The sequence below is a fragment of the Leucopleurus acutus genome (genome assembly GCF_964270905.1).
Source record: "Leucopleurus acutus genome assembly, chromosome: 7".
NCBI classification, from domain to species: Eukaryota; Metazoa; Chordata; class Mammalia; order Artiodactyla; family Delphinidae; genus Leucopleurus; species Leucopleurus acutus.
In genome coordinates, this window is record NC_139150.1 from 68536218 (window position 1) to 68551805 (window position 15588).

At 41.4% G+C, this 15588-nt stretch overlaps 1 protein-coding gene across 3 annotated transcripts in view; it reads right to left on the minus strand.

Moving 5' to 3' along the window:
- Positions 1-15588, minus strand: part of SLC24A2 (solute carrier family 24 member 2) — a gene marked incomplete at both ends in the record, with an annotated part of 240539 nt that overhangs the window by 90508 nt on the left and 134443 nt on the right. For 2 of the 3 annotated variants that reach the window (XM_082843266.1, XM_082843265.1), the window contains 2 exons: positions 3992-4100; positions 6287-6325. In XM_082843266.1, coding sequence (XP_082699392.1) covers positions 3992-4100; positions 6287-6325 — 148 coding nt within the window. Of the gene's footprint in view, positions 1-3991; positions 4136-6286; positions 6326-15588 lie in introns of all 3 variants that reach the window. The other variant, XM_082843264.1, reaches the window with a different exon arrangement.

Here is a 15588-nt window from a genome sequence, read left to right on the forward strand (position 1 = left end):
GGCCAATAAGCAAACAAGCAAACAATTAGGCCCCCATAATGAGGTGGCAACTAGTGTAGGAATCAGTGCCCTGGGGAAGGGCACTGACTGTCTTTCCATAGGTCATCTGTCCTAGGTGACGTTGAAAACTTCCCTTTATGAACACTGTCTGCCATGTAGTGCCAGTGCACGACTCAGCAAGGCAGACTCCAGGAACAACCATTAGTATAACAGAGAAGCCACTGCAGTGTTCATGGGGTCAGCTTGGTGATGTAACCAGCATGCTCTATATTGTTAAAAGGTGACAGTTTGGCATGCGGATGTGTGAACTCAAGTGATTAGATGCAAACTAAAAGAGAGATGACTATTTCTGAGAACTTGGAATGTTCTTGGAATGGAAAATGATTGTGAATTTTTTTTGGGGAAAAATACCAGAGCAATCTGCTTTCTTGGCCGCGTGCTATGGAGCAATTTTAAAGCATTGAAGTACTTTCTATATTTTCTAATCACTCAAGTCCAGAACTGATTATGGCTCTCAGCATTCTCCCAGATTCACACCACTAGAGCACTCCACGTCTTTCGGGGAGAGGTTTCACCTTGAAAGCAGACGTCCAGATTTGGAAGGCACATCTTGGTACAGCAGGAACAAACATTTTAATAGCAGCACAGCCCTACGAGGGCCAAGTGTTTTGGAAAATCACTGATGGCCCAACTCCGAGACAACTCAGATTCACTCTCTCTTATCTCACAAAGTATAACCTCCCCACCAAACAGAAAAACAAAAACAAGCCCTACCAGAAATTGAACTCCCTCAAACAAAAACCACAGAAATTTAGATTGTTGAGACCTATGGTCAATGACACACACACACACACACACACACACACACACACACACACACACAGATTTGTATATGCATAGATCATCTCTGGAATGAGCCCCAAGAAACTGGTAGATGTGGTTTCCTCTGGGAGAATTGGGGGACTGGAGAAAATTGGGAGGTTGTTGGAGGAGGAAGACTTTTTTTTTCCGCATAACCTTTTGAATGTTTTAAATTAAAACATTCATATGCTGCATTATTTTTCAAAATAATGGAACAGAGTAATTCAAACCTGTATATGGTGCTTACGATCTGCTAGGTAATGTGTTCAATGCTTAATGTATATTCACTCCTTTAGTCCTTATAACAACCTTATGATGTAGACATCATTATATATCATCCTGATTTTTACAGATGAGGAAACTGAGGTACAGAGAGGTTAAGTAACTTATCCAAGGTCACACAGCTAATAAATGCAGAGCTGGAATTTGAATCCAGAGAGTCTGGCTCTGGAGTCTGTCCTCAATTACTACATAACGTGCCTTGCCAGAAATAAATATACCCAGTTGCCTGCCTGCTCAAAATCAAGTTGGGGCAGATAAGATAGTTCATTTCTTCTCTCACCTGACTGTTTTGGCTGATGAGTGGAGAAGATGGTGGCTCAAAATAACCAAAATACAATCTTAAACCCATGGGGCTTTAGAGGGCTTTGAAATTGTGTGACTAACAGAGCCAAAGCATGACTTTGGCCAAGTTGCTTAATTCTTCTAAGGCTTAGCAGCTACCATGTGCCAGGTAGACTGCTAGATCTTGGGGACAACTAGTAAATAAACAGAATTCCTGCTCTCTAGAAATTTACCATGTCCTGGGGGAGACAGGCAGTGAACAAATAACCACACAAATTGTAATGTGGGCAGAAAGGAAAAATTAAAGGGTGCATTGAGAGAGGATGATTGGGGCCCTGATTTATACTGCATGGTCAGGAGGTGTCATTTACACAGAGCACTGAAGAAGGGGCAGGAATAAAGCTGGGAAAAGTGGAAGAAAATGGGAGAAAGAAAAGTATTCTGGGCGGGGGGGGGGGGGGGGGGGGTGTGGACAGCCTATGCAAAGACCCTGAGGCAGGAAAGAAGTATCTGTTTTACAATAGAAGGCCTCTGTCTGGCTAAAGCAAAGTGAGTCAATGTGAGTTTGGAGAAAGAGATCATGCAGACCATGGCAAGTATTTCACAATTTTCCTAAGAGCTACGAGAAGCCACTGTAGGTTAATAGGAGTGATATAATTTGATTTACTTTTTAAGAAGATTACTTGGGCTGCTGTGTGGAAAATATGCAAAGAGGCAACGGAGGAAGTGGAAGACTAGCTAGGAAGTGATGAAGATGGCTTGGAATAAACAGCTGGCAGAGAGAGAAGGAGGTACATTTGAGATCTATTTTGGTGGTACCCTATTTTATGAAATTAGAATAATAATGTTAGCTATGAAGTGTTACTATAAAGCAAAGATTCACAGGCGTGAAAATACTTTGTCAATTATAAAGTACCAGACAAAGGTAACTATTACTGTAGGTGAAAGAACCAAGTACCAGAGAGGCTCTAAGTTGCCCAAAGTCACACAAATGCTTCGTGGCTGGGCGGAGGTTGGCCTGCGATCCCCTCACTCCCTGAGATCATTTTTGTGGGGGTGACCCTGGTGGGGAGGAAAAGAAGGCTAGTGGCCAGGGCTAATTTCCTTGTCATGTGGACCTCTGGTAAAGAGAGTAATGCTTTTTAGGATGTTCCCGACAAACGATTACCTGAGTAAACAGAACCCAGGATCTATGAAAGAAGGCTCTTTGGAAAATATCACATCAGCTACGTAACTCTCTGGGGTATAAGGCGGAAATGTTTTATAACTGAAATGCTCCACAGTGAGAGGTGAGCCCGTGATCCTCACTTATTATTCCGGGTGGAGGTGCGTGTCCAACGAGGGGAGACAGGACCTGGGGAGCCGCTCTTGAGGTCCCAGAGTTTTCTTGACCGCACCTGAATCTCCTGATGGCCTGAACCCTTGAAATTATTTAGCCAAGCTTTATATTGGTTAAGAGCTCTGATTTATGTGGGGATAATTTGTCAGTGGCAGAGACCTGTTTCCCAGGCCATTCGCCTCCGTGTAACATCAGGCCTCACTGTAAGGTCCAGAGATGAAGGGAGAACAGAAGACTTTGTTATATTTGAACCCTTTGCTAGTAGCCTAACTCTGATATTTATTTGATGCATCAGATATCTGCTTCCTTGAAAAATTAACTTTTTAGGATACTTATGCAATTCAAGAAACAAGATGTACCTGGCTTCCTTGTGAATGAGTAAAACTGGAAGAACACAATACTGAATTCTTGGTGATGGTTTATATAATGTCCCTAGGAGGTGAACCAGGCCTCTTCAGTCTATCCTAAGCAGTTATCTTAGAGAGCGCTCTTTGGGTGCTTAGAAGCTCACCTCCCATCTTCCAATTGCCAAGGAATAGACACAACATCAGTGCTCTGCAGTGAACATCATTCCCCAAACTAATCACAGCCCTCCTAAGTCATGGAGTTCTTGTCTCCTCTTTTTTTTTTTTTTTTTTTTTTGCGGTACGCGGGCCTCTCACAGCTGTGGCCCCTCCCGTTGCGGAGCACAGGCTCCGGACGCGCAGGCTCAGCAGCCATGGCTCATGGGCCCAGCCGCTCCGCGGCATTTGGGATCTTCCCGGACCGGGGCACGAACCCGTGTCCCCTGCATCGGCAGGCGGACCCTCAACCACTGCGCCACCAGGGAAGCCCTTTTCTTTTTTTAAGATGTACAATTTATCAATTTTTCTTCACCTATAACTTCATTTTGAAACTTAGGAGGATGACGAAAGAGAACTGTTACTCTAGCTGGAAGGGAGGGAAACCGCTCTTGTCTTCTCCGCCTCGTAGCGCACTGTATTTATGCTGGAGGCATCAAAAGACAGAATCAGCGAACGAACCGCCACTCCTGCTCGTGGTGAAAAATCTCTGATCGTGAGCTGGGCGGTTGCAGATAAGCACGCAGAAGGGCCAGGGCTGCCTCTGGCAGAGGTTAACACGCGGACATCAGCCGGTTCGTGACGGAAGCGTGAACGTATTTTATGAAAAGAGGACTTTGCACATCGTGTCCCCCCCCACCCCCCCAAGCGAAAGCCTGATGTTTACCTTCAGCGAGCGGGTCGAGGGTGTGTATCATGAGCTGGAAGATGCTGTTCCTCATGAGACTGTTGTGGAGGGAGGCGGAGCTTCCACCCCGCTGCAGACGCGGCTTCGCCTGAGCAGAGGGACCAGACAAAGAGGCCGTTAGTGCTCAGAAATGCAAGGCAAGTCCTCACCTAGTCTGTCAGAGGCTCACACACAACGGAACCAAAGATTTTCCACGCACATTCCTTCAAAGTCTCCCGAAGGAATGGCATTCTCACATCCTTTCCTACTAAAGGGATTAATTGCTATCATCTGTTGAGAACTTATTATATGCTAGTCAACGTGCCATAGCCTTCACCTCCATTCTCTGACTGAACCCTATGAACTAGATACCATTATTGTTCCCTTTAGACAGATGAGGAAATTTAGTCTCAGAGAAGCGAAATGAGGTGTTCGGGTCACACAGATAAAAAATGGAGGCTAGAGGAATGGGTTGCAGGTCTGCTTCACTCAAAATCTGTTCTCTGAACCAGTGGGTGGTCTCTAAGATGTCTGTATTGTGCCTCCTATCAGTCAAATTTTTGAGTGTGTATATATGCATCTAACTATATCTGTATCTATATCCATATGTATCTCTATCTATATCCAGACACATACTAAAATATGGGCATATATATCATAAAACATTTGCAAAAGTAGAAATAATGAAGAGTAACAAAGAAAGCAAACAATAGAGGTGCTAATATTCCCCCCTTGCTCCGCAAAGGGACGTCCTGCACACATTCCGGGGTACCTCATCTCCACGATGGGAACCACAGCTCTCATCCATGAAGCCTTACAGTCTATGTTAAATGAGATTTGAAGAGAGAGAATCCCCTATTATGAATCCACAGAGAACCTTCCTGGCTCCAAAGAGTCCTTTACATTACAGGGTTTTGCAAAATATTCCATCACACTCCAGATCCACAAGGGGGGTTCCCAAGAAAAGTCCCACAAGAGACTCCATGACCAAATATATTTGGACACTGCTATATCCTAGACCAACTCACCTTTCGAGTTTTAAGATACACATTAGACCACTAAGTCTAACACTAAAGAAATCTGGTTAACTTGATTAACTTGGACAGTGTTTCCAAACTATTGCTCATTCGTCCCTTGTTTTACAGAATACTTATTAAAACTGAGCCACATGTTTGGAGACAAACATGAAACCCAGAGTAAGCTTGAAGTATGGGTAAAATGTCAGTGTGAGATACATGGAGAAATCTGAATTTTTTAGTGTGATTTTATTATAATTGATATTCTATTAGAAATAACATTTCCAACTCTACAGGGTTTGGAGAAGAATCAGAGGGGATTACTGGTGTCTCACTGGTGAACCAGATCATGATTCACAAAGGAAGAGACTGGGTTTGCACCCATAGCCCAGTACTGGATCAGGCATATCCTATGGGCTCTCAATGCATGTCAGAAGTCTCTGCTCTGAGCATCACAGGAGGAAGAATGGGGTCATATATATCTTCATTATTAGTCCTTTCAGCCTCAAAAATCTGGAACATTTTTTAATGCATTGTGTTATTTGATTCAGAAGATTAAGGCTCAAAAAATTTTAGGGGCAAGGTTAAGAGATTTGAATAGAGTTGAAATGTAATCACTGTTCGATGGTTGAACACAAAAACTGATGGTCATTTCCTTGCCAAGCTGCACAATACAAAATGTGACATGTTAATTGGACAGGAACTGGAAAATGTGTTTGTTGTTAATAATTTGTCATAATCACTGTTACTATGGTCCTTATTTTGGGAAACCAAAAGAACTCTCTTGTGGAATTCTTCATTAGCCTAGGATTATGTCTACAGAACTTAAAGCAGTCTTCGGGGCATTATGCATATATTGAATATAAAGATCTCATGCAGCATTTCTTTTCATGGAACCAAAAGAAACTTCCAACCAAAAAAACAGGTGCATGCAGGTACACAAACAGATACCAAGCATTAGATCCCTCGCTGTCCCCAAATATCTGCTCAACATCCCTTGGAATGTAATTTGGAAATACCTCACTCTTTCAACTTTTCCATGCCAAGTGAAAGAGAGAACTCAAACTTTTTGAAACCCAGTCCCAGAAATAATCTGTCATTGAATGTAAGAATTCAGTTGACACTAATTATAGGACAGAGCGTACACACACCAGCAGATTAAACCCTTTAAGTATTCCAAGGGAGAGGATGTTGAGCACAAGAGCCCCTTCTGCCCACCCCTGCCCTCACACCCTCCACAGGCACATGAACAGGTACAGGCAAGGCCACTGCTTCCTACCGGTAGAGCCTGTTCATCCTTGTCCCTGGCTGCAGATGACTGCGTAAGAGGAAAAGGCAGAAACAGAAGACACAGAAATAACTAAACACGTATAGGTTTTACATTTAATCACAAGCATCAGTATAGGGAAAGATTTGGTTCTTTCTGCTCCTGGGAAGGACTATGCCAACGCAGGGGGTCAAGAGTGTCTATTTCTAGCTAATATATCATGGTTTATTTAGGCATATGGTACTTTCGCTTGAAAGATCAAAGCCGAATGGCCAACTTAAATGTCCCGTAACGGAGGGCAGTTAAATCAATTGTGGTCCAGCCATCCAGTGGAATGTCATGTGGCCACTACAATGAATGAGCTAAGTACACATGTGTTGACAAGGAAAAATATCTAAGATACATCATTAAGTGAAAAAAATTTAAAAGCCTTATTTATTACCTCATTTTATAAAAGAAAATAAATTAATAATACTGCAGTATATGTAAAGAAAAAAGTTCTGCAAGAATCATTAGTGGTTATTCTTATTAGTGGTCGTCATTTGGGGCTGGGATTACAAGGACCTGTCATATTCCTTATCTTTCGGAGGGAACTGACATTCACCATCCCAAGTGTGATGAATAAAATAAAAGCCTGAAGACGTTAAGCCTTTGGAGGAAAGACTAAGGTCATCACACGTGGAATCCAGATAATCCACCTTCTTTCCTGCCCCACCACTTCACATTTTCCATTCTAGAAAAGGAAATATCTGTCACACTGAGAAAAGTTGACTAAAACACAAGGGCACGTGAGAGCCGGTCATCTGTTGGGAGAGAACACAACTCAGACATGGGACACTGGTGCTCTTCTAACATGTCCCAAACTGGACGGCTTTGCTTCCCCCGCTTAATACGAACACTCCCTCTTCAACAGAACCAGGCACTGTCCTGTGATCTTTCCAAGGGTACGCAGGTGCCTTGGGAACTTCCTCGTGATCAGACCACTGCCTCTGTCACTTCACCTCAAATACGGGTGCATACAGCAAGAAGATACTGGTTCTCCAATTAGCGTCTTTGCTAACCTGTGTCTTCAGGACTAATCACACACTCGGAGAAGAGAAGATGAGGGCAGAGCTGTTTTAAAATCTTCATGGGCCCTGGGCTCTCTTTTTTTAGTCCTACCACACATATCACAGAAAGAACGTGAAGATGCCCTCACATCCCACCTACGATATACATTTTTGTGTTAAAAAAAAAAAACATGGAAAGGATTCTTATAATTTTGCATTTCAAATTATTGGCTATATGCAATTCACTTAATTCATGATTGGCATGCTAGAAATCTTGGAAAGTGAGAAAACTGAATCTGTGATTTGGTTTCATGTAATTTTTAAGAAGGCTAAATTTAATACTTAATGAAGTTGATAGTACATATTTTGTCAACATTCAATTAAACATTTCACAATCTTGTAGATAATTTTTGGATCTTAGAGTCAATGTCAACATATATTTTTTCTTCTGGTCCCAAACACTTTTGCAGACCCTTGAAGAACTTGTAAGGCTCAGGCACAAACGGAAGAGTTTAGGCTGGAGATAATTTCTGAGTAGAGCCCGCAGGCATGACTAAATTTGCCAGAACCTCCTAATTTGGGACTCTCTCTCGGTGACTTCTCTAAAAACACTAACAAGAAAATATCCCTGCTTCCCTAGTTCCAGAAACATGCTTGGGGAACTAGACTGGACCTGAAATTGTCCTTTGATTTCCTTTTTGCTCTGAAAGCCACCGTATGATCCCGTTTCTCTCTGGCAGTCCTTTCATTTTCTCGTCTCCCACATTAGACAGCTCAACAAATGGCCCCCCATTCTACAGAACAATCCCCCAGGCAAAGTATCCAGTGCGGCCAGATCAGCCTTTGGACACACATGGAGATTAACTGTCAGAGCACGCCTTTTCAGGTAGCAAATTTATACCTTGTGGCTAAACGGGAGGCAAATAATTATGAGCTGGGATTGATACCACAGCAATATCACAGAACATGAAGGAACGGGATGAAACTGAGGAAAGAAAAGTGTGGTCTTTCTAAGAACAAAAATATCACCAGCAGAGAGTTTGGATTTAAAAGATTTAAAAAATATTTGAGGAAGAAAAAAAATCCCAACCTGTCTTTTGGTCTGAAAGGAAGAAAAAAATTTCTATTCCATTGACTTGCTTTTTCTCTCATAAGCAACGAGGCTAGTAAGACACAATAAACGTAGAGAAAGTGTGTTGTACATAGATTCTACAAAGATAAAACTCAGTGCAGAGAAAGGTCTAAATCCTTTACAAAATTTCCCACTGCTTAATGTCAGCAGAGGTTGGCATCATTAGTTTACTTTCAAGTGTAATTTGCAGACATGAATATACATCAGGTTACAACATGTAAATTTAGGCACACACACAAATGGCAGCTGAGGCCATTAAAACACCCCTGCACTTTCCTTTTATGTAGCCCTGTTGCAAAAGAGATGAGGAATGTGACATATGATGATAATTGCTCATTTTCAGGGCTTTGCCCACCTCTACTGATGATTCCTGATGCTCACCTGACTTAGCCCCCCTCTAATCGCATCTTGAAGCAGACTCACAGTCCTGGAAATGTGCCTCTGATTATGTTAGGAATTCAATTTTAAAGGGGCTTTAATTACACTGGAAGTAACTACTGAAGGACCAGAGAAATGATCCAGATATGCACAGCTCGTAGTGTTTCTAAGAACTGGATTATTTAACTAAGTATCTGGGTTTTGGTCTCTGTGTGGTGATTTTCTTTTCAGGGCCATTGAACATCTGGCAAATTTATGCTAACCCACTGGATGTCACAGAAAAGACAACTTCAAAAGAGGACTGATGTGACTTTGAGGATTAATCTCGGCATATTTATTACGCATTCTGCTTTTTTAATTTCCTTAATTTTAAACGCGCCAAAATATCATACACTTGGGCTGTACCAACTTCAAAGCCCAGTTCCTGGTGGTCCGTTCACAAAGGCTGTGCCAGTTATAGGAAAGATCTGTTAAGCCACATGCATAGTATTCCACAGCAATTCTTGAAGAATACCTCTTTTACTTAACATGAAGTATTCTGTAATTCAATACTTTAATTTAAACTGACCCTCTCACTAAGTACTGCAAGTAATTGAGTAATTGAGCAACTGAGATGATGCCATTAATATCTGTTGTCCTTCCTGGTGGAAACCCAATTCTATGTGGGAATTTTGTTACCCGTTTGATAGGTGTTTTGAAAGTGCCACATTCCTCCATCCTGGAGAATAAAACACACAGCTCATTTACAAAGTATTTTTAATGCTATCAATCATTCACAAATCCTTAAACCACCTCTCTTCCTTTGGCCCTTAAAAGCCACTGGGTAGAAATGATTCCCCTGACTACTAAGTATAGTTTTGATGTGACTTTGTACAGAGCTTACCCTGCATACAGGCCCCCAGGGCTACCTCACACACATGAACATGAGGCAAATACTGCACAGTTTATGGCTACATCATGAACACACAGCCCCCGGTTTACTCTGGTTGGTAATCACCTACCTGCAGATTACATTATCAAGTGGGTTACTGGGAAGATTTCATGTGCCAAAAGACAAGTGTGTAAAATAAAGGGTGGATTTTCTGGCCAGTGGCTTTGGCAACAGATATAGAAAGACAAGCAATTTTTCACAACAGTCAAGTAACAACCATAAACTTCCACCACCATAACCTTTCACTAAGTCCTGTGAAATGCACCTAAATTCAGTGTGCAAAGGACTCAGAAGCACTATAAAGTCTACAAGAACAGACTTAAAAGTATAATTGTTTTGTCATAAATGGGATACAAAACATATATGCTGGCAATCAGAAATATTAATCCATTATTTAATTGATATTAACTTTAATGTCTTAGAATTTAGAAAGGTTGGGTGAGGGATGATTTGAATGATTGATTTTCATTTAAAAAATTAACAAGGAAGTATTAAATGATGCCTCCTTGTGCTTTCAATACATTTACATTCAATAAGCAAAAACAGTTGAAATCTCCCTTCTGGTTAAAGATGAATAAACCTCAAAGCCTGTGAGAAGACTGGATAAAAGGTGCAAAAACGTCAAATCTGAAATCTAAAATGAAAGAAACCCAACCACTTCTTAATCAGACGCAAAATCATGTCCCTTTGCCTCCCTTTATTGTGCCCCTAACATACTCCCTAAAATATTAAGGGGAACAGGATTAAATAAATTCCTAAAGAAAGAAATACTAAGAGATTTAAATTCAAATTACTTTTACTACTGGTTGCCAGGTAATTACGCCACTGTCACCGTCCTTTAGAAAAGTAAGAATCTCAAAGATCAATGAAGCGCTGAAGGTGGCAGCCCAGGCTGCAAGAATACCCACTTGCAACTCTGGTTTAAAGAAACACAGTGGGATGGAGAGAAAGGACAGAAATTAAGTAAAAAGCACGGTAATAGAAACTTTGGAAGCAAAGCATTTTGACGATTTATCTGAATAATTCCCATGATCTTAAAATACTTGGGATAGTAGAAAGAAACTTCAGAAGAATAGATACCCTTCAAAGAAATGAAATGGAAGTGAAATTGCTTAGAGACAGCTAGGAACAACATTTTACCTTTTAAATAGTTGTATGAGGGAAGAAATAACGTAGGATGAGAAGTGATGTCATACAGTTATTAAGAATATGGAATTCAGGCCCAGACTGTGCAAGTTCATTTCCTTATTTTTGTCACTTATTAGCCATGTGACTTTGGACAAGTTACTTAATCTCTTTATGCTTTAGTTTCCTCATCTGTCAAATGGGGATAGTAATAGTAACTACTTCAGAGGGTTGTTGAGAGGATTAAATGAGTTTATACATGTAAAGTGCTTAGACCATGTTTGGTACATGGTGAATGCTATGTATTAGCTCTGCTATCAGTACTATTAATAAGAGCCACAGGGGAGAATAAAGACAAACTATATGCCAAAAGTAGGTTCAGCGTTGTGAACCGGCTTAGAGAACAGGGTGGTTTCTAGGGGAAGCAGGAAAATTCCATTGATTAGGATGGTGAGAGGTGATTTGTGTAGGACACTAGAGTACGGTTAATTGAGCATGCCCAAGGTTGGCAGCCCAGGGGAGAGGAGATGTCACAACAGATTATATTTCCTTGGCTTGGCTCCTGACTCCGTCCCTGTCCCATGAATCAGCATTGTCTGAAGGATACAGGATCGGCAAGGCGAGGCTAGCGTTTCGCATCTCATATACTTTAGTGGGCCTGGTTTTGATCAGGAAGCTCTGGAGGCTGGAAGATTCAGAGAAGGTAGGACCCCTACACTTACGGACGTTATATATATTATAGGTCGATTACATCTCAATAAAGCTGCAAAGAGTAAAATAAAAACAAAAAAGGAGTTTAAATGCTTCTCACTAAATTGGTAAGCTGTACTGGGTGTGTACCACAACTGCCCTAGCCAGCCTCCCAAATAGTGGAAGCCGTAAGATCTCTGAGAGCAGGATTCACCTTGTGCCTCCTATGGTCCCTGACGTGGCTACTAAAACTGCAACCAGGTGGCAGGAGAGAGTGAGGCCACTCAGGCAGAATGGGGACTGTGCGGTCCTGCGTCAGGAACCAAAGCTCCTCTGATGCTTGCTCCAGAGGCTGAATTAATAGTAATGATGGTTATTTAAATCTACCCCTAAGAGCCCCTACTGAATCCTTCTTATTAAGTAGGTACATAAAAGACATTAATCCCCATTCTGTAAATGGAAAGAGAGAAGCAGGAAGTGCCTCAGGCTGTTTCTGTACTCGGGATACTGAGCACCTCTGTTAATTCACTTAATTTAGGAATTAACAACCCGATCACCACTGCCATCTCTCGCCTCCCCCTTAGGAATCCAGATGTTGCCAATATACTTTGTTGTGTCGTTTGAGCAATTCTCACAATTGCTAATGAGCCATTTTGATATGCCAATCAAACACAATCTGTTAGTGGTGTTCTGGCATTAGTCACACAAATTTCCTTTGATTGGTAAAGTACCCCAGTGCTCTCACATGTTAAGTCTGGATTACCTGACTTCCAAGGAAGAGTGTCTAAGATGATGTGAACTTAAAAGTCCGACAAATGCTGGCGCTGGTCATACCACAGAATAATTTGCCACAAATAAAGCAGATTCCAGTAATAATGGATAATATTTATTGAAAGCTCCGTGCGTGGCAAGAGCTTCATGTATAATATCTCATTGTATCCTCACAATAACAGGTATTATAACCAGTCCTGCCCCCTCTAATACATGAGGACCCCGAGGCTAATGGATGTTGGACAATTTGTCCATGTCCATGTAGCCAGTAAGAGGCAGAGCTGGAATAGGAGCTCAGACAGCTGGGCTCCAGAGCCTAAGTATTGGGGAAACAAGAAACTGGAATTTTCCTTGCAGTGGCCTGTGGGAAGGAGTCACTAGAACTGCAAATACAGTAAAAATAGTTTACTATTTTATATTAAGAACTATTTATGAGCTCTGACTTCCAATGGAAGCCAGAAAATCGTTGCCAGGTGATTGCTGTTAATACAGAACGACAGATTTTGTGTTCATTTGGTGCAAAGTTGGTGCCTGGGAATACAGAAAGCATAGAGGTTATTTTTTGATCTTTTGCCTCTTCCAGCATTATTATTTAGACTTGTCTACAATTGTCATAAATTTTCTTCTGAATGTCTTGAAGGTCACAGAGGCACTTTTACAACCTTCACAAGGGCGTAGGTTCAAGTAACACTTCAAACTAGTTTATCCATACATCCAATTGCCCTGTATTAAGGAGTTTATGGCTCAGCGGTAGGTGAGAAAAGAATATGAAAAAGAATGTTGTATACATGTGTATAACTGGATCACTTTGCTGTACAGCAGAAATTAATACAACATTGTAAATCAACTATACTTCAGTAGAAAAAAATAAAAGTGTAATTAAACTTTGGGAAAACAACAGAGGGCACAAATAACAAATATATAACATTTTCCACTGAAAATGCAGTCATATTGAGAATTGGTCCCCTTCCTTGATCTGCTCTCCTGTTCCTAAGAGAGGCCAGGAGGAAACTAAGATCACCCATGTCGTGGGTTCATTTCGAACACAGCTTGGCTACTTTCATATTCTACTCAGGCTCTGTGTGTCCCTCCATTTTCTCCCTAGTTCATTCTTTTGTATTATTTGTTTCATCTCTCCCTTTCCCACTACTGAGCATCCTTCTGAGGGCAGAGACGGTGCTTTTTTCATTTTATATTATTCCACAGCACAGTAGTGCTAGATGCTCAACAAATACACATTTAATAATAAATAAGTGAAATCAAGCCCACACACTCATATATAATGAGGTTGGAGGCACGTGGCTTCTTTCTAGTCCAACACCGAACCGTGTCACTTTCCTCTAAGCATCTGACACTGCTAGTGACCCACTGCTTCTTGAACCACTCTCCTCCCATGTATCTGAGATGTGTGCACCGACCAGGCTACTCTTTCCTCATACTTGTAGAAATGTCATAATATAAAACCTCCCTTCTTTGAACTCTGACTGTAGTTAGAATCACCATTTCACAGTTATTCCCCATTGCTTGTTTGCCATTTTGCTTGCTTGGTTGGAACCGTAACCTTCTTGAACATGGGTGTCTTACACATTACACATCTTTGTATTTTATATTTTGCCTACCCGTGTGCCAGCATCCTGCGGATGCTCAGCAAACACGGATCTCTTGATTGACGGCTAGAAAGTTGTGGGATTCGTGCTTTGCAAGGAAGGAGGATGCTGAAATAGGCAGGAAACTCACTCTGAGACAGAAAAGAGTTGAGGGACCTAGACCCAGTGCTGGGCTTAGGTCATGAGCACAAACTCTTTGGACTAATACAGAGTGGTACTGATTCTCTGGCTTAATCCCTAGACCCTGTGCCCAAACACTATTGCATGGGTCCTTTAAACTCAGAGAGCCAGTCTTCTTTTTGGTGGTTGAATGGGACCTGCAATAGTAGTGGCAGAGGCGAGTGTGGTGGAAGCACTGAATGGAACAGGACCACCATGTAGTGAAGTGGAGAGCATGGGAGTAAGGAACAGTTCCATAGGACACTGACCATTACATACCTGGGCACCCTAGAAAAGTACGGTACACAATAAAGACTACGAATCCCACCACCGGGGCCTGACACGAAGACAGTTACCATTCCACTTCCCCCCTAAGGCTGATGCAATCTACAGTAACGAGAATCACATGAAGCTTCAAATTTATCTACACAGATCACTTATCTTTCCTACCCTTTGCTCTCATAGGCAGTCTAGGCAAATTGCCATTTGAGCTATTTTATCTATGTCCTACCTTGGATATTACCAAGTTATTCCCTTGTGCTCTACTTGCCAAATATCTTCCTTCATGGTATCTTCAAAACCACTCTTTCGTTCATTCTTCAACACATATGTAATGAGTACCTTATATGCATCACACAGTTCTAGGTATGGGAATAGTCTAGTGAACAAAACAGCCCAAATCCTTGCTCTCGTGGAATTTATATTCTAGTTTAAATCTCTCTTCTAAGACGTAGTCTTCCAATTAAGTAGCAAACGTGGCCATTAATATATAAAATCCCTGCTGACTTTTACTGAGTACTAACTACACTAGAGACAGTGCTAGATGCTCATTTAATCCTTGTCATAATTCTAGGTGGAAGGTTCTATTAGGAAGCATTGAAAGAAAGTCTTTTTATTTTGAAATAATTATAGAATCACAGGTAGTTGTAAAAAAAAGTACAGGGAGGTGCTGTGTACACTTTACCCAGCCTCCCCTAAAGACAGCATTTTGCACAACTATAGTACAATATCAAAACCAGGAAGTTGGCATGTACAATCTATTGAGTTCACTCGAACTGTGCCACTTTTATGCGCACTTACTTGTGATTGTGTATGGTGTGTATGGCATTTGTGTTGCTCTATGCAATTTAATCACACGTATAGCTTCAGGTAACCATCACTGCAATCAAGATACTTAACTGAACCGTTACCATAAGATTCCTTTCAGCTACCCCTTTATATCTACATCCACCCCTCTCCTCATCCGTATCACCTGGTACTCACTAATCTGTTATCTATCTCTATAATAATTTCATGATTGTTATGTAAGTGGAATCATGCAGTATGTATCCTTTTGAGACTGGCTTTTTCTATTCAGTATAATTTCCTAGAGGGTCATCCAAGCTGTAGCAGATATCAACAGTTTGTTCCTTTTATTGTTGAGTAGTATTCTACGATATGGATCAACCACATACATCCATTGAGGGACATCT